Source organism: Panthera tigris, chromosome B1 (assembly GCF_018350195.1).
Source record: "Panthera tigris isolate Pti1 chromosome B1, P.tigris_Pti1_mat1.1, whole genome shotgun sequence".
Classification (NCBI taxonomy): Eukaryota; Metazoa; Chordata; class Mammalia; order Carnivora; family Felidae; genus Panthera; species Panthera tigris.
In genome coordinates, this window is record NC_056663.1 from 137964527 (window position 1) to 137991739 (window position 27213).

Sequence of the window (27213 nt, forward strand, 5' to 3'; positions counted from 1 at the left end):
AGGGCTGGAGCCCATGAACTGTGAGATCATGACCTGAGCCAAAATCAAGAGACTCGGTCGTTCAACCTACAGAGCCACCCAGATGCCCATCGTCACACTTTTGTAAGGCGTTTGAAAGAAAGTGAAGTATTAAAGATGAGACAGGGTGCTGCATAGTGATGATAATTTAATTCACTACCATTGATTGTATGTGCCAGATATCATACTAATGACTTTATATGCATATTAATTCATTTTAAAACAGCCACTATTATTTTAATTTTACAAATGAGAAAGCTGAAGCTTGTAATAAGGAACCAACTTAAGTTCAACTGAGCCAGAATTTGAACCAAGTTCTTTCTGTTTCCATTGTGGGTGATCTTGATTATTAGGCAGCATTGCCCCACCTCCAAACTGTGCTGTAACCACTTACGTGGTAACGGAAAGCACACAAGCTTTGAACTTTCTTCAATTACAAGAGTTATTGCAATGCATATCCATCTAATGTTTATGTGTCTGCTCTATGGACTGGGTCCTCCTTAGTTAGACCATAGTTAGGCCCACCTGGGTCCAAATCTTGGATCTGTCATTTGTTAGATGTTTGTTCTTAGGCAGTTTTTAAAAACATCCCTTGGTTTTAGTTCCTCTTCTGTGAAGATGGAGATAATATTAAGCGCTTTGTAGGATTTTTATCCAGAATAAATATATACAGAAAGCACTTAGCACAATTGCTGACATACAGCCAATCCTTAATAAATGGTGGTCACCACCCATCTCTCTACCTTTTTAAAAATTTGGTTAGAATTAAATGACTCATGGTTATACAAAAAAACTCCTGATACTCAACGTGGTTGCCAGGGCTGGATCCTGCAATCATTAACTATCAATTTGGCATCAGGGACCATGGCTTTGAATCTCTAAAACCTGCAACAGGAGAATGCAACTCATATTCACAAATATGTGCTTATTAGTATTAAATCATCAGCATAATAGTCATTATGATTCATTTATTAAGGCCGTGAGTTTATCAGACCTCTGCCTTCTTTTAATTAGTAACACCACAACACTGATAGAAGCAGGTCATCATGAAGCTGAATACTTCAAAACGAGCTCTATCTGTCCTTGACTTAGGTAGCTGAGCATCTGACATCTTATGAGTCTAATACATGCGCACAGAGCAAAGGAAAGTCCTTCCAAAATCTCTCTTGGAGCCAGTGGGCACACACTGGCTCAGAATAGCCCTGGACTGTTCCATGTTCCATAAGATCTATAACTCCACCTACTTTATGGACAGGCTGGTTTGATAAAAGAGGAATATTTTAGGGAAAGTGGGTTTGGTGAACTACATAGTAGATCAAAAGGTAGCAATATTTTCACTTATTTATTTATTCAATAGATATCGAACACTTACTATATACCAACTATTGCTGTGGGCATTGGTATTATAGATAAGGTCTTTGATCACACGTACTTTTTAATCCTAATTATTCTAGTAAAATTTTTATTCCAAATTTAATTCTAATAGTAATTACATAAATGGATAAATAAGATAATGTTAGAGAGTGATAATATGATCCTAAGATTTCTTTGAGGGGCCTCTTCATTGTTAGAAACGACCTAGAACTAACACCTATACTGGCAATATTCATGACTGACTCCTTGTCCTTCAGGTCTTACTTCAAGAGAAGCCATCCTTGACCCCCGCTCTGAGAAGGCCCCATAGCTGTTCTCCATCTTAGGAATGATCGCTGTGATGATTGGTTATTTCCCTGTTTTAAGCGTGTCTTGCCCACCTGGAAGGAAGCGCCATGATAGAAGGAACCTTGTCTGTTTTGCTCTCGTTGGTTTCCAAATGCCCTCTTACAGGATCTGGACTGTGAAAGTTTCTCAGTAAATATCTGTGAAATTAGGGCAACCAACCATTCCAATTTGCCTGCAACTGAAGATCTGCCCAAGACTTATGGTTTTCAGTGCTAAAACCAGCACAATCCCAAGAAAATGGGCATGGTTGGTCACCCTACATGCAATGCGTATATGTTGGATAAGAAATTAGTCCCAGACCTTCCATTATTGAAGTTGAATGTCAGGTCTCATTAAACCAGACCCAGAGCAGAGGTGTCACTATGCTATGATGCGATTACTTGTAGCCACTGCCTCCAGTGTGGCCACGGCTTAGGGAAAAGTGAAAGAAGCTTCCCAGGAACTCTCAAATGTCATAATCACTATAATAATGTGCACATTGAACTCCAGGGAAAGGATATGCCCATAATCATAATGTTAGTGGGGTTGGGTCAAGTCTTTCACTCACTTCTGATCCTCTTCAAGCCTCCTGGCTAGCTGCTATCTAGATGGAACTAGTCTAAAAACTAATAATTAAAAACTTAATATGAAGGAGCATTTGACAGCTAGAAAACACCTCTGAAATCATCTCATCCAATTCCCTCATTTTACAGTTGAAGAAACTCTGAATCTGAGTGTTAAGTTCTTTAGCGGAGAGCCAAGCTTTATAGGATTCTTTTTCTTTGTTCCCATGCTAATGAGAGTCCTTTTGAAATATTGGTCACTGCTCTTGCTCTCTAGGTGAGAAAATGTGTCCCTTCCACTGTTTGCTTTCAACTAGCTGTCCTGTTTTGCATTTCTTTCCTCATTTTATGTGCTCTGGAACAGCTTTTGCTAGCCCTTTTGGCAAATGACTTTTTTCAATATACTGGTTGTTTCTCCTCAGAAGAATTCCTGTTTAACAGGTTCAAATATTCCCTCTTCCTTGAAGCATGGGTTGATTACTCTGAGATTTGGAGTGAAAATTTTTCAGCACTATGTGGTTTGAAGAAAGAAAGAAAAAGAAAGAAAGAAAGAAAGAAAGAAAGAAAGAAAGAAAGAAAGAAAGAAAGAAAGGGAAGGAAGGAAGATGAGGAAAAGGAAGGAAAAAGGAAAATCTAAAAACTTCTGTAAAAATTTCTAGGGCCTAATAAACAACTTACTTGTCAGATGAGAATTTCCTGGAGCTTATGTCATTGAGATATACATTAAAGGATTGGCTTTGGCATTATATATGCGTTTTTCCTTACCAAGGGAAAGACATAGATCAAAATTCACATTCATTTTTATTTTGTTTTGTGTTGTGAATCAAAAAATGATAATATGTCTGCCATTAGCCTTAATGCAAGACCAGGGGCAGGACTAACCCAAATCGCATCTATTTAGAGATATTTTAAAAACATTCTGTCCTGGTTCAACTATTTTGGGAAAAGAATACAACTTAATGTTAGCATTTAAGAATTTTTTTTAATGTTTATTTATTTTTGAGAGAGAGAGAGAGAGTGCAAGCAGAGGAGGGGCAGAGAGAGAGGAAGACACAGAATCTGAAGTAGGCTCCAGGCTCTGAGCTGTCAGCACAGAGCCTGATGTGGGGCTCAAACCCACAAATCACAAGATCATCACCTGAGTCTAAGTCTGACACTTAACCAACTGAGTCACCCAGGCGCCCTAATGTTAGTATTTTGGAAGTTAGAAAGTTTGGATTCATGACTGCCTTTTGTAATAGCTGGTGTTTAACTTTTAACTTAGGAAGGAAGGACATTTCAAAAGGAGTTTATGAAATCTTTAAAAAATCACAGCAAAACAAAACTTAAGACAAATGTTTTATTTATCCGGGGAAACTTTATCCAGACTGAGATATTTTATTTGACCCTCTGTTATACATTTCATGCTATGAGAGGTGTGAGGTTCATACCTCCATAGAGAAGGCCTTGTCTTTCTCAGGCCTATTTCCTTACAAGCTTTTTCTTAGGAGATAATCCCTTTTAAATTGTTGAGCAATAGTCTGGACCAGAGAATTCCTCTTCTTTTCCAACTCTTCCCAAACTCCACATCTATAAGTAACAGCAGTGTCCTTCCACCCCATTGACTCGTCCAAACACATCTCCAAACACATACTTTGACTCTCTCAATAGACCTGAAGTAAATGGACCAATCCATGAATAGGGAGACCTGTCAATACATTCAACCTCCACTTTCCTTTATTTCTTGACCACTCTTCAGAGACAGCTAATTGGAGACAATTATGTGAATAATTGTAGATTCTAAAATTATCACTAGTTAATTCCAGACCCTGGAAACGTTAATCATATGCTAGTGGTGTTAGTCTGCAAGAGATTCGACTTTAAAGCAGGCTTCAGTCAAGAATCAAAGCTCTTTTGTGTGTTTACTCACAATATGCATCACCGTGTGAGGGGGGATACATGCAATTACATCAGAAAGCAATATCAACCGTGTGAGATGTATAACATTACTTACCAAATTTTTCACAACTTACACTTTTGTATAGTGAGACCAAATGAAACTCTCTGGACTTTGGTTGACAGTTACACTTTATAAATGTGATTAATCAGTGCACAAAACAAGGTAAAGCAATAACTTTACCATTATAGATTTCCTTAAAATGTAAGCTTTAAATATGGACGTTTAAGGTTATGCAGTATAGCTATATGAAAATATCCAGCTTTAATTACAAAAATTGGGGTTTTTTTGAAAAACTTAAAAAATAAAATAAAATTATAAAACTTGTGTACTCACCACCCACAAATGATAATAATGGACATTTTGTCATAGCTGCTTTACGTCTTTCTTTATGAAAGAAATCAAACACTATACAAAAAATTGAAGCCCTCTTTGCCTCCTGTCCTAGTCCCCTCTCTCCCCCTTTCCAGAGACAACTGTTCTAATTCACTAGTGAAACACACATAAACTATATGATCTGCTCTCTTTGTTTTTGTGCAGAAAATCTATTTAGCATTATGTTTTCTATAACAATATCTAAACATATATATGGACATGCTGGCTTTACTATGGAAATAATATTATTCAACTGTCAAAATAAATGTTTGGATACTTTACAAAATTAAACTTCACAAAATTATCTAGAAATCACAACTATGCTGTAAATATTTTTTAAAAAATGATATAGTCTTATGAAAATCAATCATTTTAGTAGATGAAAGAGAAAATACCTTAGGTGTATGTTTTCATAATGATGACAGTAACTGCTTATTAGAGAAGCTTTTTTGATCAACATAATTTCTTTTTTTTTTTAATTTATTTTAAAGAGAGGTAGAAAGGGAGAATCATAAACAGTCTCCATGCTCAACACAGAGCCCGATGAAAGGCTTATTTTCATAACCCCGAGATCATGACTGAGCCAAAACCAAGTCAGATGGTCAACCAACTGGGCCACCCAGGCATCCTGATCAACATAATTTCTCAAATATACTTTATGGAGTCTGACTGATACTTTACAACATGGTTACTTTAAAGATAAAGCAACTAAGAGTTTACTATTTTATTATCTTGAATATTAAATAAGACAAATGGTAATAGCAATATTTAGAGAATTCTAATGAAAAATATGAGCAATTTCTAGAGAATTCTCCTTTATCATTTCCTCAAGGAGAATTTAACAGAGAAAGTTTGTCATCAATATTTGAAAACAAATTGTACTTCTACAATGTCAAAGTAGCTCCATAGATTTCACCCTTGCAGAAATAATTAGGAAGTAAAATCGTGTAGTTTTTGAAGTTTTGGGCTTATCATCCAGGCTCTTTGACTTGCATAACTTTGTTATTATCTTGTTGGATGGTCTTGGAGAGATCATTTAATCTCTCCAGAATTCAATTTCCTTTCATAAATGCCTTGGTTGGTGGCATTGGGGTGGGGAAAGATTAAAAGAGATGGTCATTAATATTTCTACCAGTTCTAAAATTTTATTATTCTATTATTAATTTTCTCCCTTCTCCTTTCCCATTCAATGTTCTAGGACATAGATTGGTAATTAGTCAAAACTGAGGGGATCTTCTAGCAAAATAATCAGGCTTAACTTTAAAGGGTAGAAGAATTTGAAACAGAAAACCTTTTCTTAATTCTTTATAAGATCAACTTATTCACAAGAAAGCAGACAAAAACCACTAGAAAGAGAAAATAGAAATACATTTATATTTACTACTCACTATACAGATTTTATAAGATTAATACTTATCTAAATAAATTCATGTTAAACAAAGTTGAATTTATACTCAAAACAGCATTATATCTTGTCAAAATGATGCACGTTGCAGGTTATGAAATATTTGTGCAGAAAATAATAAGTCACTATATATTATATAACCGATGGAGATGATGAGATTGTCTCATAACCTTATGATCAGGCCAAGGTATATTATTTCTCAATGCCAATATCCCTCCTGAGGATATTAGAAATAATTACTTCGTATGAGTAAATGAGAACTGGCAAATGAGTGAAACAGTAATGCTGATAAAGGAAAAATAATAACTTTGCCTTTCAACAGTTCTTATCTAGTATAAAGGAAGATACTGTAATTTTTTACACCTCCCTAGGGGATTTTGAAAACCTACTACATTTCCCATGTGGTCGTTACATTCTTTTGTACAACCTTAAGTAAGGTCTGGGAGATAAAAAGTCATGGTGATACAGGATCACATGGATCTGTGGAAGAGAGTTCCCTGGAGTTATCTTTTCTAGTCAATTCCTTTGTCCTTTGGAGTATCTTCTTAGCAGAGTCGAATGAATGACTATCGTTAGTATTTTTAGTGATCCCAGGAAAGGAAAATATATGCCTCTGCAATGACAACTGTCAGAAATGAATGACCCTCACAGACCCAACGTTCTCCCTAAATGAGATAATGGATATGAAAGAACATTGTCAACTATAATAAATGCTGGGAATTACTATTGAGATGACCATTCCAAGACTGACCCAAACATGTGTTTCATCACAAAAATCCCTTCTAAATGGCAGGGGGTGAAGGTGTTGACGGAGGGGGGAACGGAGGGACTCGGAATCTTGCATATCTACATCTTTGTGTCTTGCCTTCATCATCCTTTTCCCAGGTTCCAGGGAAATGCATGTACACAGGTCAATGCCAAACACATACACACTTTGCATTACTATGAAATTCCAGTGTGGTCCCCAAGTGAGCTAGGTTGGCCCACAGACAGAATTCCTTTTTCTCAGGGTAGAAGTAGGAAGAAGGTATAGCACCAAACTTGCCAAGCAGCCTCCTTCACCCTTTCACTCTCAGCAATCCGATGATGAGGAAAGGGAAGTCCAGGAAAATCACACTGAAAAGGAAGGGGAAAATAAGGGGTTTTCTCTAAGGTCTGGGGCGAGGCTGATCCAATTTGTCTGCCCAACATCTTGCACAGTAACTTATCCTACCATTGCAGCCACGTGGAAGAGAGAGTCCAAAGACAGGGGATCCCCAAAAATGAGTCCTATGCCTCCAAAATATTTTTGTCTTGACTTAGCCATACCACTATAGTATTTCATCATCCTGTGTAAAAGGGGTGGGGATGGGGGTGGGATAGTTATATGTTGTATTAACAGATCTTGCTTAGGTCATATTAACATACCTTGCTTAGGAACTGTTAAGTGATGGTTTCCAAATTGCATTTGATCATTCTTCATGTTTTGCTTTATAAAATTCTTATAAATCTTTTGGTAAAATGCAAGATAGACAATGTACATCATACTTAGTGGGTTTGTCTTCCTTGGCTTTGAAAGTGAGAAGGCCATGGTTGTGGTCTAGATTGACTATTGATAAGTAGGGTGATCAGTGCCTTCATTTTCTTACATGTATAAGCGAGGGCTAAAAGTCCTTATCCTTAAACTGTTCATCTCCATGTTCCGGATGACATTGAGAAAGTGAAATGGGAGAAAATGTCAAAGTGTTTTGGAGAGTTACTCGGCCATTTCACAAGGCCTTTTAAGATCCAGAAAGAGGGGTTCAATGCAGAAAAAGGCTGCTTTTCTACCTCAGACATCTTTAATATTTTTCTTACACTGAAGCTGTGATCTGTTCCTTTATTCTTTTCTCTCTTTAGTCTTATTTTGTGTCATGGAGCCTCATTTTTCTTTCACATGGCAAATTTTACATATTTGAAGGCAGTTCACTTTGTGAGATTTTCATTTAAAGTTCAGGTGTTGGGGTGCCTGGGTGGCTCAGCTGCTTGAGCGTCCCACTCTTGATTTCGGCTCAGGTCATGATCCCAGGGTCACGGGATTGAGCCCTGTATCAGGCTCCGCACTGAACATGGAGCCTGCTTAAGATTCTCTTTCTCTCCCTCTCTCTCTCTCTGCCTCCATTCTGTCCTCCTCTCTCTAAAATAAAAATAATACATAAAGAAAACAAAGTTCAAGTGTTTTAAGAAAATATTAAACCACAAATAATATTAAACTTGTGTCTCAAATAATAAACATTGCTTTCCAATGAAAACACTTGGCCTCTAGCTTAAATACATATATCTACTAGTTTTAACAGCAATATCTTAGACATGTAAAATGGGTCAAATTAATGGTATATTTTTTTAGACAGGATTTCATAAATCTTATAGTAAGTAATTAAATCCATTTTATTTTATTTTTAAAATTTTTTAATGTTTCTTTTTTAAGAGAGAGAGAGAGAGTAGGGGAGGAGCAGAGAGAGAGGGAGACACAGAATCTGAAGCAGGTTCCAGGCTCTGAGCTGTTAGCCCAGAGCCTGACGCAGGGCTCAAACCCATGGACCTCAAGATCATGACCTGAGCCAAAGTCGGACTTAACCGACTGAGCCACCCAGGTGCCCCAGTAATTAGATTCATTTTAAAGGGTAGGAAGATGGGAGCACTGGAATCAGAGAGATATAGGTATAATTTATGGCTTCTTCAGCTGTACGGCTATGGTAAGTTATTTACCTTCCTCAGTATCATTCCTTCATCTCAGAAATGGAGAAAATAGTACCTACCTCTCAGAGTTTGGGCAAGGATAAAAGATAATGTAAGTAAAAAAAAATGTAACACAAATACGGTGAAATACTCAACACAACGTAAAAGGAGTGAAAAATATCAACATGTATCAACATGAATAGATGAGCAAAGTCAAATGTTGGAGGGACAACATTGAGAAACATAAATAAAAGTAAGAGTATATTTAGGTAAATACACTCACATGGTACTCACATAAAATAATACCATCATTGTTCATACAAGGTGGATTGAAAAACACATACTAAATACAGTGTGAAAGAGTCAGTGCCTTTGGGATGGTGAAAATAGGATTTTAGATGGGAAATAAAGGAGACTAATGATATAAAATAAATACATTAAATATAATAAAATTTAAAAAAGAGTATTGGACATGAATTAGTCATGATGATTGCTCTAATTTTGTGCACTTGAGATCCAAGAGGAAGGGAAGAGAAAAAAAAATGTTTAGCACAGGGCCTGCCATATAGTCAAAGCTTAATATAAGTGGCTACTTTTATCATTTGAGTATCCTACTCAGCAGGGCTTTATTTGCATCAATTTGACTGGTATTATTGAGCTTACCAACATTTACAGGGATAAGAATTGAGCCAGTGGAGTCAAAAGACCAAGAAAGAAACTATGGGAAGTAGAAAACGGAAAAAAAAAAAAAACTTTTCATGATAGAGAATAATTGATACAGAATCATAACAGCGATTATTTATTGAATACTTACTATGTACTGGGCATTCATTAAGTCAACCAACACATATTTATGAGTGCTTATTGTATTAGACATTATTCTAGACATTGGAAATACAGCAGCAAAACAACAACTACAATGACAACAACAAACCATGCTGTTATGGGGCTTATATTCTAGCAAGGGGAGAGAGGCAATAATAAGTAAAATATACAATATGTTAAATAGTAGTAAATTCTATAGAGGAAACAACAATGAAAGATATGGAGTGAGGGTTAGGGAAGGCTTCTCTAAGGACATTGCTCCAAACCCATTTCACATATTATCTCTTTTAATTAATCTCACACACTATGAAGAAGTTACTTTTATAAACTATGATTGCTACCTTCATATGAGTAAGTTGGGGCCCAGAGTCCTTCAGGATCTCTTGTAAGGTTTGATAACTGGCTAAATGATAGGACAGGATCAGAGTTTGGGCCACATAGCTCTGGAGCTGTCCCTTCATGTATTACTTCTCATATGGGGAGCTAGAAGGGGCTCTGGGAGATCCACCAGTATGGAGAGCAGGAATGGTTTGGTAAAACATTAAATCAATATTACTGTAGTGTCCCTTTTAGAGTTTGAGAATCTAAAGTAAACATTTTTTGTTTTGGTGGAAAAAAAAAACTTAAGAAAGAAAAACTGGGCAAACTCTTCCAGGGTGGGGGGTGTATCCAGAGGTTATTAAGGCTATGTCAAATATTTCCACTAAGAAATCCTGATTTAGTCCAACCCTTTTAATTAATTGCTACAGGCCAGGGAACCTCAATATTATACATAACTTGCACAACCGCAAATGGCTTGTTTGTTACAGAACAAGGATGGGAAAACTGATCTTGAAAGCCAAAACAACCAGCACAACCACAATAGTTAGGCTGGGCAGCCAAGAGCCTCTGTGGCTCTCTGCATGGCCGCCTCCTACCGAGCTCTTTTGGCTGAATGGCTTCTCCTTTAAACTTCCGAGAGGCTTAAAGTGAATTACTGAGTTGGGGAGACCCATTTGCAGAAGAAAAGGAGAACGTATAATTAGAGGAAGAGAAGTGAGAGGAGGCACAGATGAAGCTAAGAATAGGCAAGGTGAACTTCAAGATGACTGTTTCCACACTAGGAAGGAGGGGGAGACAAGGAGAATGGGGCAGGGACACACAGGGTTCCTCTAGCTCAGTAATCCTAATTATAGTCCTATAAGACAGGTATGAATAGTGTTGTTTTTTACATATAGGAAAACTGAAGCTCAGGAAAGATACTTTACTTACTCAAGGTCATGTAGCTAGCAAGAGTCTCCTGATGTTTCAAATTTTTTTTCTTTCCTTGAGTCTCTTTCTCCCCTTGTTTCCATCGTTTCTTCCCTTCAGTCTCTTTTATTTGTACAAGGTGAAGCATTGAGGTTTTTACCCTTTTTCTAAAATAGTTATCAAGTATCCAATGATAGAGTATGTGGTTACCATGACAACACAGCCTTCACTGAGGACTGGCCTCCCCTTTGCCTCCAGAATCATATTTCATGGCACAGATTCCCTTCCTTTGTGGAACTTATAACAGCCTCAATTTTGTATTTTGTTTGGGTGACCATTTGCTTAACGTTTGTCCTCCTCTAGACCGGCTGGAAGCTTCACAATGGCAGGGGCCAGCCTACTTTTGCCTGGAGCCTGCCCCCAGCGTTTTGCACAATGCCTAGCATTCGGGCTGTGCGTAAATATTTGCTAAGCAAATGTTCTTGTGGTTTCTCTCAAGCTCTCTTCTGAAAGTATATGTACAGTAACCTTTAGCTCATGATTATGCTAATAGATACTGTATAACGAGTCGGGCCGGTATTTACAGGTAGTACACAGGTAAATGAACACACACACACACACACACACACACACACACACGACTTCACAAACAGCCCCGGGCAGGCGGACTCAGGAGGAAACGCACGCCATTCTGAGCGGGCCGAACCGACGCAGGTAAACAGCGCTGAGCCCGGCTGCACGGGCCTCCGCATTGTAGGAGGGCACCCGGGCGACCGCGCCGCGGGAGTCCCCAGCGCCCTGCGCCGCGTGGGCCGGTCCCGGGCGCTGGAGGCGGTGGCGGCGTGGGCGGCGAGCTGCGCCGTGATTGGTCCGCCCCTGCCGGGGCGGGGCGGGGCTGGCGGCGGGAGGCGGGCTCGGAGGGAAGGGGGTGTGCGCCGCGGCTGAGGCCGTAGTTTCAGTATAAACAAGGCACCCGACTGGTCGGGCGGAATTTCTTTTCCTTCTTCGCGCGCGCTTTAGCTCTCTTTTCTTTGGCCGCGATTGTGGGCGCGCGGCAAACAGCCGGGAAACCGAGGACCCGAGGTCCATCTGCAGGTGGGTTGTTCCCTGGCCAGCCAGTTCTCCCGGAGGGGCCTGAGCCTGGCAGCGGGAACGCGCGGCGGTGCTGTCCTCTGCGCTGTCCCAGACGGCCCCGGAGCTGCGCTCGTAGCGAGCCGGGCTCTCAGGCGCCCCGGCTGCCGGGTGCGCCTCGAAGAGGCGGGAGAATCGGGGCGACCAAACGCTCTCTGGCACAAAGCGCCTGGCAAAAGCTAGAAACCGAGGGAGTCGCCTGCCTGGCCGCCGAGGTCGCCTGGGCTGCCCCGGGAGCGGACCGGGTGCCAACAGGTGCGGGGCCGAGCCGCTGGGGCGCGGGCAGGGGCAGACTTGGGTTTTGCTTTGCGTCTCTCGCCCGGATCCCGAAGCTAGGCCTTTTCTTTGACATGTTGGTAGTTTTTGAGGGTTTGTCTGAGTTCTAGTCGCGTTCATCCTTTCTTCATTCTCTCCTCCTTTCCTGTGCACTGCTAGGTTGTTTCCTTCTACTTCTTGGCTAGTTTTCGTGCGTGTTGGCGGTGGGGTGGGGAGATTGTTTATTTTTGGTGTCGGTGCCCTATAATCTAAGGTCTGATTCTTAGGAAGGGACAGGGAGCAGAAGTCATGTGCTCGCCACTGACGAGGTGATATTTGTTCATGCCTCCGTTCACCTGGCGAATTTGGGACACACCGAGTCTCCCGGCACTTGCCCGAGCTCAGGTGAGTCGCCTCGAGACACCTGGCTAGGTTGTAATAACGTGAGCCAAAAGTACCTAGGAGCCTTGTGGCAGCTGGCATAAAAGAGGCTCCACTTTCTAGGGGAATCGTGGGGACAGCTTCAGCTCTGTACAAGGGAAAAGGGGGGAAAGGGGCTGGTAGGTGCACACCTGTGTATGTGTATCTGTCTGCGTACCACTTGAGTATTGCTTCACACCTTACCCCAAGCAAATTGACGCAGTTCAGGCGAAAGCAAGGTATCCAAGTCCACTCACAGTGTCGAGGGTGGCACAAGTGAGGTAAATAGCAGGAGGAGATCCCTGGGCAGCGACTTTCTCTTCTGAGTGTGGATGTGCCCATCTTGGCCAATGAATTCGGTGGGCACAGTGTGTGTAGGTGAATATGCACACAAATTTGTGTATGTGTGTTTGGGCCGAATACGTCTCCAAGGAGTCCTTCGTCAGCAGCACCATGTGACCGCGGTCAGGAACTGCTGGTGTGCGTAGATCTATATTTAGCCCTGGATGATCTCCAAAGGCGGAGGGAGGGTCTCTGAACTGGGTGCATAAAGGGGAAGAGTCTAGGGCCCAGGGTGTTGCACTCTTGAATAATGTCTGGTACAGTCAGACTCAGATGGGGTGAATAATTATTCTTTCCTCCTGAAAACAGTAGCCAGAGCTTGGCATGTGATAGCTATGTCTCAATTTAAAACGTAGTTGGACCACTGTGATAAAACCTATGCTAAGAAACAAGGAGGTTACAATTAACCAGATTGTAGGCGTGATTGGACATTTGAGAGGAATGCCACTGGTCAGATGAGGTTTGAGGCAAATGTAGAATTGATTTTCAAAAAGAAATAAAAGTAAAAAATTTTGGCTGTTGAGATTTTTATGACAGAATAAAAGAATGACAGCTTGTTAGGTCCTGTCATTAATGGTTATTTTATATGGGGTGGGGAGGTGGGACAATGGTTGGGGCAGTGAGGACTCTGGGGTGCTTTTGACAGAGATCAGGGCTCACAAGCATTGCTGTATTATCCCTTTCAAGCAGATTTTTTTTCTGGCAAAGATGAGAAGATCAGTCAATGATTAGTAAGTTTCTTGTTGGCATTATTCCACTACATGTAGGTCAATCCTTTGTTTTCCTGGAGGTGGCAACATTTCTGGCTACTAAGCATACTGGCCTCCTACTTTCCAGTTCTCTAATGAAGTGTTAAATTCTTAGAATTTATTTCTCCCATGGTTCATTTTCAGTCTTGCTCCGTTTTATATACTCCCCAAGACATTTTCTCCAATACTACCACACCTAATACCTGGGATAACAGTGTCTTTTGGAATAGAAAATCACTGGAAAGCGTTTACATTTATTGTCTTTTTCCCCCAGCTTAGCATCTAATCTAATGTATTCTTAGGTATATATTACTTACTGTTTCTAAATATGTATTATTTCTTACAATACATATTTCTTATATTATTGGTAGCATTACGTTCTTACAATCTAAAATTAACCACTGGGTGAGTTTCTGTGCTAAGTAAGATACGTAATTATGGCACATTAAATGATAGAATCAACATTATCAATCTCCAAAGGCTACCTGGAAGAAGTGGACTTTGGAGAAGCAATTTGGATGGCTCTGGAGAGTCTTCCCTGAGACAGGAGATGGGGAAAAGAGGGCATTTCTCCCTTACTTGGGAGAAGAATTTGAAATCCCTGAAGCAGGGATTGAGAATCTGGCATCTTGATTCTGATGCCACAAATAATAAATGGTAAAGACATTATAATGTATTGTGAAGTCTTACAGAGAGAGACAAATGGTGCTATTGAATATACCGCTTTTAGATTTATGGCATTTTTGTGGTTAGTGGTCGTATTCAGGTATTATCTCCCTACTCCCTTCACTTTTCTAGAAATACAGTTGTTCTGTTTTGGTTCTCCAGTTAAACCTACGAAAAAAAAAAAAGATGTATACAACCCTTGATTATCTTAAAATAACAGATATTGTAGCCCAGTGCTGTGGGCAGATATCTACTCTGGGAATAGGGAGGTGCGTCCTGTCTGATCTGGAGCCCTAACAAGTCATTTGTTGTCTCCTTCTACCTGCAATATCTGTAAAGTTGATGGGGTATTGAGCTAGATGATTTATAAGTTGCTTTTAGTTCTTTGACCGTGGATTTATTCTGCTGTACTATCACTTCGTGCATTTGCATCCTAAATGGGGTGGAAGATTGGGGATGTAATGTCTGCAGTTAGATGTTCAGCTACTTTCTGGGTATATGAAAATGAAGCAAAGAGAGTGAAGTTTCTTTCTATTGATAAGCATTATGTAGAGATTTAATATTTTCTTGACCTGCTTTCTTTCCCCATAAGTGTATTAGAAAATACTAATTATCAAAAAAGTTGAGTTTGAATTTTTTTTTTTTTCCTTATTAAGTCAGTGTTAACATTTATGCAATTTCTAACCAGTCTTTGACCAATAATTTTTTTCCTTAGGTTAATATATTTATTATTCCATTTCAAGGTATGTCTGTATCTAGAAGTCATTCGTTTGATTCAAATTTTATTAGGAAGCCCTGGTATGAAAGCCAGTTTTACACAGCGAGAGTACAAATTAGCCTTGTAAGGGAGGAAAACACTTTACAGACTGCCTGTATCTCTCTATTTATCAAAAAGAGAAGGGACAAACATAGTTTTTCAAGAACTTGCAGCTAAAAAATAAAATTATTCCAGGAATCATGTTCCATAATAAAATGTAAATGGAAGATTCTGCTTGTTTACTAAGTGTCCTCACTAAGTATCAGGTCATTTTCCTGCTGAAATGAATTGGGTTTAGAAGAATAAACCCTTTCAGTAAAGGATGCTCTCTGTATGATACTCTGTAATTTGTCTTGAGAGCTTATGCTATAAATTTTGTTTAATGTTTATTTATTTTTGAGAGAGAGACAAAATGTGAGCAGGAGAGGGGCAGAGAGAGAGAGAGAGAGAGAGGGAGGGAGGGAGGGAGGCAGAATCTGAAGCAGGTTCCAGGCTCTGAGCTATCAGCACTGGGACTGATGTGGGGCTCAAACTCGCCAACAGCGAGATCATGACTTGAGCCGAAGTCAGACACTCAACTGACTGAACCACCCAGGCGCCCCCGAGAGCTTACGCTATAAATGATGACTCAACAACTTTATCTGTGCCATCCAGTATGATAGCCAATAGCCCCGTGGAGATATTTAAACTTCAGTTTAGTTAAATTAAACAGAATTCAAAATTTAGTTTCTTAGTTATGCTAGGCACATTTTACATGCTTAGTAGCTAACTTGTGGCTAATGGCTGCTATGTTGGATAGTGTAGAAGAGGAAAATTTCCAATATCCAGGAAGGTTCTTTTTGACAGCATGTAATTAGATAATGATGATTTTGATTATCCAGAAGATCACTTTTACCCCTCTGGGAAAATGAAATAATTAATTCTCATCATAGATAGGCACTTAATACCTAGGAAATAAGACCAACTGACTTTTTCAGCCAGTATTTTCAACTGTACAACATGAACAATGCCACTTTCCTAAATTCAATCATATGCCAAGATGACAAACACCAATTTCTTAGTTTTTATTTCACCCAGAACTCGAATTGTCCTTTTACTTTTCTAAACCAGCACTCACCCTTACCACTGGAAAGCACCAATTTTTACAAAGACCAGGAACGTGGAGTCATCTACTGGTAAGATAAGGAACTACATGGAAGTTGTAGATGATTCAAAACAATGCACAGAGAATATCAACCTGTTTGTTCTGTGATCTGTGCCCACACAGTGAAGATTTATCTTGTAGAAAAGTTTTATATGACCCTCCAGGCCCATTTAGAGTTGCCATGTAGTGAAATATCATTTTGTGCTTTAATAAACTGTTACCAAGATTATCTCCAAGACAAGAGACAACAAATTTTTGCTTTGATCTCCTTGCAAGGAAACCAAAGATAGTCAGTATTTGAGTTACAACCCTCTTCCTCCATCAGTTAGGAATTAGTTAAGATTTCTAAAGTAGCATCCAGAATAAATCAAGCAAAATGAAATAACACCTTCTTTAATAAAAAAAATACCGACTTCCTGCTCCCACCCTGGTTATAAAATTTACTAAGCCTTTGGGGCTCAGTTTCAAAGAATGTACCTGTCTGGGAGCAAGTTACTTTTTAATCACATGCCAGAGAAGTGAGTTGATTCTGAGTTGTCTACTCTGCATTGTTTGCTCTCTCAGCGACCATACCTCTTTTCTCAAGGAGGTCAGAAGAGCATTTCTACAGTTTCCAGAGATGTTGCTAGAAATCTCTGCCTTTAGGACTCCCACTGGCTCAGGAACGATGCGAGAGGATAATCTAGACATTTTCAAGCTCAAAATAAGCCACATTTTAGATAGTGTCAGAAACGTGACTTTTACTTTCACCCTGACTCAAAAGCCCATGCAGCTACACTGTATGAGCATGAGGTCAGTCCTTGTATTCTGAGATCCAGAAGTGCCAAAAGGAGGCTAGAAGCACTGGAGGAAACCAGCTGCAGTAAAGCTGAAATATGTGAATGTGTTCTCCTGCAGCTTGCTGGATCCTCAAATGAAAAAAGGAAGAAGGTGCATCTCACCGAAGTGCAAAGTTCCTTTGGAATCTAGATGGGAACTGGGAAACCGGTAATTCCAGGATATTAAATTAAGCCTCTCGTCACTAAACAAATACACTTTCAAAGTTCAGCTGTGATAGGGAGGCCTTCCTCTACTTCAGTGGGTTGGTTTGTTTTCTTTTTAATTGGGACACATGCCTAGCATTTAAACAGAAACTAAAAGATAAGCGATCAGTATAAACGCATTGGATTTGTTCAATATTTCACCAAAGTACTCTCTGATGAAATATGGATTCAAAGCCCCTTATACCTTTTTTTTTTTTTTTTTTTTTTTGAGTCCTACCTTTTCTAGCTCATTCTCTTAAGTGTACAGGAAATGCTGATTTGACATTCTGGTAGAGATTTACCCAGCACCTACAGCAGATGTTGAAGGATGGCTTTTGATTTAGTTCCCACACCCATCTTTACCTCAACCTCTTTTCCAATTTGAATTGTCACCTGAAACCACCTTATCCCGGTGCACCTGCCTCATCATAAATAACATTGTGCAAAAGCAGCCGCTAATTCAAACACAGTCTGCTGTTTAGAAAAAAGCAGCTTTTCATCTGGTGCTTTCCTTGGTTTGAAACCATTAGGCATGCCTTTCAAATCCATTCATCCCTTAAATCACCCAGAGCTTGCCTCCTTGCTTCTGGATCAATGTCAGGCTGAACTTTTTCAGAGTCCTTGGAAGAACATGATCTATCTTCGTGACTGAATTAGCTTCCCCTGTAACATATCTTGCCTGTCAACCAACTTTTCAGCTTACCAAGTTAATTTTAAGAAAGAACATTCATCTTGTATACCTGAGTTGGATACATCCTATACTTCCCTTTGGGAAGTTTTCCAACAGAACTTGTAATCTGTATGCTAATTTTCATGGCTCTGAGCTTTCTTTTAGCCTGGTTCATTGTTTTAAAAACCAAAATCTGTTTCCCGTTGTCTCATGGCATCTTTCCCCATCCCAAGGTACCGTCGCAATTTAAGGGAAAGAAAATACCTGTTTAAATATCTGGACCCAAATCAGAAGAAGTATCATTTAAAAATTTTCTTTAACTTCATTTGATCGGTACTAACTCCAAATACAAGTATTCCTTGATATCTAAGGAGCCAGGCTCGAACGTGTTAGACCAAGTTAGACGAGTAGATAAGTTGTATCTAGGCTCTGTGCAGGCCTGCACATGTGCTTCCTAACCTGGGGTCTGCACTCCCTCAAAGTATATGCAAACTTGTAGGTATATTTCTCTGAGGGCAGTGTGGGAAGAGATTTGTCATCTCCTTAGAAAGTCAAGAGCCACTGGCCACATAGAGTGTATTCTGAGTTTCCAGGAAAGGATTTACAAATGAAACTTTGGGAGAATTGCTTAGGAGATTACCCCGTCCTCTGCCTTATCTTTCTGCTAGTGATTTGAATAAAGTCAGCAGTTTTTCCAAGTATTTCATATAAATCTCTTTTTCTTCCCAAAGGAATTAACTATTTTGAAGTTTGATGGAATAGTAAAGTAATGCCAGTATTTTACCTTAATGCTGTCACACATTCTAACTTGGGGCAAGTCAGTTTTTCCTAAACAAGATTTGTGGTTAACAGGTCCCCACAGTTAGGTGTATTGGACAGGGTGAAATTTGTGCTAAGGAAGGGAGGTAAGCAGTGGAGATGTTGGTTTTGAGATTATGTTGCGAAGGGTCAAGGGAAGTAAATTGAGAGTTTAAAGGACGCCAGGGACAGAAAATATTAATTCTGAGAGCTGTAAAGGGAAGGTTTGCTGCAGATAAGAAATCAGAACTACACTGAGATGAAATAAATAAGTAAATGGAATCTCTGGGATGAGAGCAGCCTCACCCTTTGCCCTTCTCCCACTACAGAAACCATCAGCACATGATTCCTAGAGTTCGTAGTGCCTGGGGACAAATGCTTTTCTGGATTCTCATGTCCAGGTCTCGGATGTTTTCTTTGTTTTCTAAAACAAAAACCAAGCTAACATTTAATCTTCTGAGCCTCATTTTTCAATTCCAGAACTGAAGCAGGTAAAATTCAAGTCTTGGATTACAAATCTGAGTAATACTGAACAAACAGTAGCTCTTTTTTCTTTAAGTTTGTTTGTTTGCTTATTTATTTTCAGAGAGACAGAGAGAGAGAGAGAGAGAGAGCATAAGCAGGGGTAGAGCAGAGACAGAGGGAGAGAGAGAATCCCAAGCAGGCCCCACTCTGTCAGCCCAGAGCCAGATGTGGGGCTTAAACTTATGAACTGTGAGACCCTGACCTGAGCCGAAATCGAGTCAGTTACTTAACCACCTGAGCCACCCAGGTGCCCCTGAGCAAACAGTGGGTCTCGATGTGGGTAATAACAGGGAAGAAAGATACTTGAAAGAAAACCTGCTGTGTTTATTCTTAGGTATTTAAGGTGCACTTCCCAAAGAGTACTTTCTGTACCATTCTCCTGACCTCCCCTTGTTTGCCAAATGCATCTGTTACACAAGGCAGTTGTTCTTTCTAGAAAATGGCTAGACTGGCCACTTGTTAGAGATTGTCCAGAAATGGGTTTTCAATACTGTGATCCATGATCTTTATTTTGGTCATTTGTCTCATTAAGATTTTTTACTGGAAATGTATAAAGTAAGCAAAAGCAAATATGACTGCATTTAACTGACTCTAAGATGCCATCCATTGTAAGACACTTTTATTTCATGTATCACTAAAAAAGGAAACAATATAAATTATTCTGATAACTTACAATTTGGAATAGACTGGTGGACTTTTCGTTTTATGGGTTAAATACTAAAAGTTCAAGGAAGACCATTTGCAGTGTAACATGACATAGTACAATAAATTTTGAACCTGGAACTTGGAGATCCAGGTTTGAAACACTGTCCTATGTGTCCCTTATCTGAAGTGTAATCCCAGTCAGTTTTGATAGTTCTTCGAAACCTTAGCTTCTTAGGTAGTCAAAACAGAGTGAGGATGTCTGCCAAACAGGGTAGCTGTAAGAATCCCAAAAGGCATTTGTAGGCAGTAAACCTTACACAAACAGGAGCTGCTGACATTCCCAGAGCCTTCTTCAATGTGTATCTAGGCATTTCTCAGGTTAGCAGCCCTGAAGGGGCATCAGAGAAGTAAAGGAAGGTAAAATGTGGAGACCTTTCCCTGCACAAAGGAACCCATAGTAGCAGAATGCACAACTGAGGAAGGGAATAGGCCTTAGGGCCAATACCTTAGAATTGAAAAGATGCTATCTTGAGTTTAAGGCCAGGTAGAAAAATATGAGCATTGTTCACAAATAAGGGGCTGGGATCTCTTGGAGTGACTTGAATCTCAGCATTTGATTGCTGCTGTGTGCAAGTTCAACAGTCAAGATAGTTCATGGGAAAATGAAATCAGTTGATTAGCAGAAGTTAGAGCTGATTAGAAGGCAGCAAATGACCTGTGACGTCTCTCTTCTTAAAATTGACTTTATCTCAGTTTGGTTTCCATTGCTATTAGCAGTATTTTCCTTGGTGCTTGGTTGGAAGGGATTATCTAAGTGTTGATATTTCATAACTCCCAAAAGAGATCCTGTGAGTGATATAGTTTCCATTGCTCTAATAATGCTCTAAGAAGAACTTTGCTCTAAACGAATATGATAGTTTTGTTATACTTTATACTTTTGGAAGGAGTGAGCAAAATTGGGAATAATTTTCTAAATAAAAAACCTATGTGGGGGGCAGTGGAGGCGAATTACCTTCTGAAGTCTCCACAGCTACGAAGCACCAGATTAGGGCTTCATTAAATCTGAGCACTTGGTCAAATCTGAGTCCTTGTGTGCTTCGTGGGAGTGAATAATTGAGAAGTACACATACTTGGTGGCTTTTGGTGCTGCTTCCTTAAAAGGGGACTGGATGACCCTTGACTATTGTTGGCTAATGCTTACTGTCAATAACAGAAGGCAGCAGGAGTGCAAGATTCAGGGGAGTCCACTGGGGTCACTTGATGCTATAGACACATCACTGTGAGATCTTAGCGTGGTTACCTCATTTCACCTTCCAGGTTCTTAGTTCGCACATTTATAAAAGCAGGAGACTGGAGCAGATTGTGATGGCACTTGGGCTTTGGCTTCTTCCATGGCCGTTTTTGCAGTCATTGCTAATCACTTAGGACACACATTCTCCCACTTAGTTACAGCCTTTCAATCTTCTTATTCATCCTCTGGCCTCCAGGCACCCGCTTCTAATTACAGTTGGAAAATGGAATGAAATCTATTTTTCATTCTTCACCAGATGATTTCAGTGGTCCTTCTGAACTCTGAACATCTTCTGATTTTCTGAAATTCCCAAGTCTTTTGGCCAATCATCTCCCAACATCATTTTATTAGGGATGGTTTCAGTAGTGATGAATAGGTAGAGAAATCAAAGAAAATCCTTGGCAAAAAGTACTTGGCAGAAAAAAAAAAAAAAAAAAAACCAAACAAACAAGAACCAACTGCACGGGCATGACAGAATGAGTTTCAACTGTCATCCTGTTTGTGAAGGACACCATGTGGTTTTAACCATCTAAAACTTTTTTAAGCCAGAGGTAGGTAACCAAATTCAGATGGACAGTTCCCCCCAGGCTGTCAGAAGTATCTTTTAGGTGCGTCTCATCTTGGGTCCCAGAGTTTCAGTTTAAGGACATTTTGAGTTTCTCAGCAAGGTAGATGGGCTCTTTTTTTTTTTTTTTTATCTTCCCACCAAGGACAACTTATTTGCAAAGATTATATCGCACATGAATCGTACTAATAGAAAACTAGCAATTTGAAGAGGACAGAAACACACTTTGTCCACTGTCTTATAAAATGTTAACATTGAGTTATTTAATAATTATTTGTATGTGCAAGGTCTTACCAACTACATATGGAGTATTTGTGTTACTGTTTGCATCCCGTGTTCCTGATCCTGTGGCTGTTACGAGTGTGTCCTGCCTCAGCCAGAGGCGTGGCAGTGATGGTGCAGGTCGTGACCCCTCTCCCGGCATGATTCTCAGTAATCAGCTTCTTCCTATTCGCGGCTTTTGCTTTTTGCATTCTCCCTCGGCACTGGTTTGTGGATGGGATAGAGTACAAAATGCTGAAGCTGGTTTTCTATTTCTTTTTCTTGATTCTTCCTTCCCTAAATGCTGTTTTCACCTTCCAGGTTGTCCTTATAGTAGATGTGTTTTGTTTTGTTTTCTTTTCCCTAACACCCAACCCCTGACCATTCCTGCCGAGGCACGTGCACATGTTATGATGCGGCGATCCCCGTTAGCTGCTGGAGCTGGAATAGATGCGCTAGGAGCGAAGGATGTGCCTTCTCAGGCAGGCCTCCACTCCCCTCCCCCATTCGGATGCAAATATCTTTTGGCATCTTGAAAAGAAGGATTAGCCCAGGTTGTGTCCTCCTGCAGCCTCCACACACCCTGTCCCCATCAGTCCAAAGCCTTCCTTCATTGTTTGCCTTCTGCATCTCTCAGTCTGGCAGCTCCTGAATGCCTCCATTGTCCAGACGTGCTGTCAGAAACCAAGAGTCTATTCTCAGGGTCGGGAGCTCTGTCCCTAGGAATCCAAGTAATAACTTAATAGCTTCTGGCCTCTACTGAGCACCCTCCAAACAAGGGCTTTGTGAGCTGCAAAGCACACAAATGGAGAGGACCATCATGGGGCTTCTTGTTCCCCAAACCAGGTGCCTCTCAGCCCACGTGTTTACTGAGAACTGAGGCTTTACAGAGCCCCCACCCCGAAAGAATTTGACACAAAGGGGCAAAAGTCAACAGCATCAGCTCTTCCAAGGGAGCTGGAGTCAGCATTAACTCTTGATACGTACGTTTGGAAACACACATGCACTTCACGTGCACGCGTGCATACACACACACACGGTGTGCTTTAATTCTAGGCCTCTCTTACAATTCCGTTTGTCCAACTTCTGTTTTGGTTGTCTCCTACTATGACCACCGTTAGTCTGATAGTTCTTACTTGCTATGTAATTCTTCCTAACCAGCTGGGAAGGTTTGTTCGTTTCTGCCTCTGGGTAACACTTGACTCAGTCAGATAAAGCAATTGGAAGCCCAGTTCTCTTCCTGTGAAGGAGGGGTATCTAAACGCGGCAGCCAGAGATTTGACTCTTCAGTCCAAACTGGATCCTTTGATCTAAGCATTTTATGGCATTTGACTGAATGACATGGGTACTCAAAAGTATGCATACATGTGTTACTCTAAAAGCAGTTTGCTTTCTTGATGGATTCTGATATTGGATCAGAACCTAACCTATTTTTAAAAGTATTTATTCCCTCGTTACCATGAAAGCCTACTTTTCTTTTGGACTGCAAATGACTCACACTATGTTTTCTCCTTTTTTTTTCTTTTTATTCATTTTAGGAAAGCATGCCTCAGACTCCTCCCTTTTCAGCAATGTTTGACAGCAGTGGTTACAACCGAAACCTCTATCAGTCTGCAGATGACAGCTGCGGAGGGTTGTATTACCACGACAACAACCTCCTCTCTGGGTCTCTGGAAGCACTCATCCAGCACTTAGTACCTAATGTAGATTACTATCCGGATGTAAGTATCCCTGTTACTGTGAAACACATCCTTGGTATTCTTCAGAAAAAAATACACTGTAGCAGGCAGGGACCCTAGATACTACTGAATTATATCTGGGTTGCCGAGAATTTTTCGAATAAGAAACTGCATATTGATTATTCAGTATTTTGAGATCAAACTGAGCCTGGGTATGATCCAGGTTTTGATTATTGTCTGCAGTTTGGTTTCTATTCAGGGTTGGTACCACACTGTAGACAGTCAGATACCATGTAAATGAGTATCTGTAGCTTTAATCCATGCATATACCTTGGTCCTTGCATAGACATGCTAGAGGATGTTGGATACTCCCAGAATATTTAATGCCTTTTTGGTTTCCAGGCCCATCGCTATGCTGAGAAAAGTGAAGTTCATAGGCGGAAAAACTTCATAGAAAGGAGAACAAGAGTTATATTCAAGATGCAATTCTTTATAGATTGCTAATATTTTACTTCGATAGCCAACATTTATATAGATAACACTTCCTGTCTCAGGAATCCATTTACATTTTCTCAGCCTTTACAGCAATTCCAGGAGGCCAGGGAGGAGGACACTGAAATTCAGAACGTTGAGTAATCCACACACAGCCTCAACCCCTATCCGCAGTCAAACCTAGATTTTCTGTTTCTGGGCAAGTGGTGTTCCTGCCCCCCCTCCCCCTTCCTTGTGCTACAGCTGCCCCTGTTACTCAACAACAGCTGGTTGTTGATAAAGATTGCATGAAAATATCTAGACACTAGATTCATGTTTTTACAAATATAATACTGACCTTGGTGTGTGAAGGATAGTTTGTGCTTGCCACTGTAATTCACCATAGTGTTCCCTCTTGAGTTCTCTCTCTGTGTGTGACTTGTTACATAGCATTTTGAAATATGTTGCCACACAGGGAAAACTTGTAATCAAAAGTAAAAGGAATCCGTTGTTCAGTCGTGTAAGTGTTTATGAGCTACTAAAGGCGCCTAAGGGGGGTAAAAAAAAGAAAAAAAAGAAAAAAAAACCTGGAATTTTTCTTTTCACTGGGAGGCTGAAACTATTATAATAAATAAGCTCTACTTCATTACTGGCTTCTTGGGAGACAATGTAGTTAAAGAAAAGTATATAGTGTGATACTGTGTTTTATCAAATTGCTTAGCTTTTGGGCAAGGAAATAGATCACTTGCAAGCCCACCTTTGAATGTTCTGACACAAGCATACAAACACTACATTGTGCCACCCTGGATGCACTGGAGAGTTCTTGAGCTGATGTGGGTTGGTGGGTTTTTTCTGGTTTCCATTGAGTTACCATAACATTTGGACCCAGAACAAGATTCTGTATGGGTGGTATATTTAAGTTAGATCTCTTTCTCTGCGCTGAAGTTCATTCCTCTTTACTAAAATGAGTTAGGTGTCCTGGTATACTGACTCCAGAGGCTGGACATGAAAATGTGCTTTGAATAATTTCGGTAGATAAACTTACCTTGTACTTCTGGGTTTTTTGGTGTGGTTGAAGGGAAGAGATACATCAGAAGGCAAAGGAAAAATCCATCCTCAGGTGTTTTACTGCTAAGCATTACTTTTGAAACGGTAGTATGTTAACTTTGACCCAGAGAATTTAATGGATTAAGATGTATCATATATGGGAAAGATACTAGTTTCACGGAGAATGTAACCGTGATGATTTTTTTTCTCTTGCCACAGAGAACATACATATTTACCTTCCTACTCAGTTCTCGGTTATTTATGCATCCATACGAGTTAATGGCCAAGGTTTGCCACTTATGTGTTGAACACCAGAGACTAAGTGATCCTAATAGCGATAAGGTAATGATATATCTTGAACTTTACAGTTTTCTCTATTAGTATGCTTTCTCTTTTCTATTTCTATTAGGATTGGTAACTGTGTGGCTTAGATTTTGTGAAGTTGGTTTCCTTATCCGCAGGCTGAGGGGCATGCATGGTATCATGGCTGTGCAAAGGGAATTGGGAATGGTATAAAGGACACAATACAGGGTAGGACGCCAGAATTATTAGTGTTCATTTTCATCTAAGATCTTTATTTCTCTACCATTCTTGGTCCTATTGAAACATTTCAGTATATAAAAATACTGCCATGTTAATACCCAGGAGAAAAGCCATCATAATGTGTTTGCTGGTCATTATGAGCAGTATGGTACAGTTGTTTTAAGATAAACTGTCATGCCCTTCATGTCAAACAAACAAACAAAACCCCACAATATAAATTTAATGCCATGGAAGACCCCTAGATCCTGCCTTAAGTTGGTGGTATTTGGCATTGACTTAGGGGAGGGGGACTAGACTTCTTCTTTAACCCTAAAGACTTTGCACTAGAAGTTTACCAGTGACACTGTTTGCAATTATGTGTTTGATGCAGTCCATGGTGATAGACATCACTCAATGAGATTTGCTTTTTCTCCCCAGAACCAGATAAGAAAAATTGCACCCAAAATCCTTCAACTCCTGACAGAATGGACGGAAACGTTTCCTTATGATTTTCGGGATGAAAGAATGATGAGAAACTTAAAAGATCTGGCTCACCGAATAGCCAGTGGCGAGGAGGTTGGTATCCTGTATATAGCAAAACCACTCGAATTTCCAGGCCAAGCCTTGGTGGGAGCTGGTGCTGAATTATGCATCAGACTCTCCACTGCTTCCTTTCTGTGTTGCCTTTGGGCACGTCTTCGACATAGCACAGTGGTCTGTTTGGTGTGTCAAATGGGGATGATTGTACAATCCCACTTCAAAGGGACATCATCTGGAGTTTTATGTGATTAATTTGGAGGTATGTTCATGTCCCTTCATGCATAGGATTCACACTGCAAGTGTGTTTTAGTTTTACTTATACTTTCCTTCCTTCTAAAAAGATTTGACATAGCAAGTTAGACATAAACACAAATAGGTATAAAATAAATAACCTAGGAATATATTAACAGATAATAAGTTGTGTATTGATACATCATGAATAGAAATAGACAGTTCGTACCGTGGAAGGAAGAAAACGAATAGGCTAATGTTGAGGAGCAGTGTAGTAGGACAGGACTGCTGTGATTTGACTGTAAACTTCAAGTAAAAGAGAAATACAGTTGGTTATGAAATGTTCACTGTCAGAAAAGAGAGAGCGTACTAATTTTTCAGGGCATTAAATTAAATGAAATTTTAAAAACTTTATTTTTTTAAATGCCTATTTATTTTCGAGAGACAGAGCGTGAGTGGGGGTGGGGCCGAAAGAGAGGGAGACACAGAATCCGAAGCAGGCTCCAGGCTCGGAACTGTCAGCCCAGAGCCCGACGCGGGGCTCGAACTCACGGACCACGAGATCATGATCTGAGCTGAAGTTAGACGCTTAACCCACTGAGCCACCCAGGCGCCCTAAAAACGTTCTTATGGAGGAGTTTATATAGGGGGCATAGAATGAGATCAGGGAAACAGCTCCATATGGTTTTTATAACAAATGCTCCTCAATGAAAACTGAGGCTATAAGATTAA

The 27213-nt window shown here is 40.1% G+C and overlaps 1 protein-coding gene across 11 annotated transcripts in view; it reads left to right on the forward strand.

Moving 5' to 3' along the window:
- RASGEF1B (RasGEF domain family member 1B) overlaps positions 1-27213 on the forward strand; it is a 648732-nt gene that overhangs the window by 599371 nt on the left and 22148 nt on the right. For 8 of the 11 annotated variants that reach the window (XM_042984295.1, XM_042984299.1, XM_042984294.1 and 5 more), the window contains 3 exons: positions 23530-23712; positions 25408-25530; positions 26149-26286. In XM_042984295.1, the coding sequence (XP_042840229.1) occupies positions 23530-23712; positions 25408-25530; positions 26149-26286 (444 nt within the window). Of the gene's footprint in view, positions 1-11400; positions 11465-11718; positions 11846-11872; positions 12137-23529; positions 23713-25407; positions 25531-26148; positions 26287-27213 lie in introns of those variants that run through there. The other 3 variants (XM_042984303.1, XM_042984301.1, XM_007074779.2) reach the window with 3 other exon arrangements.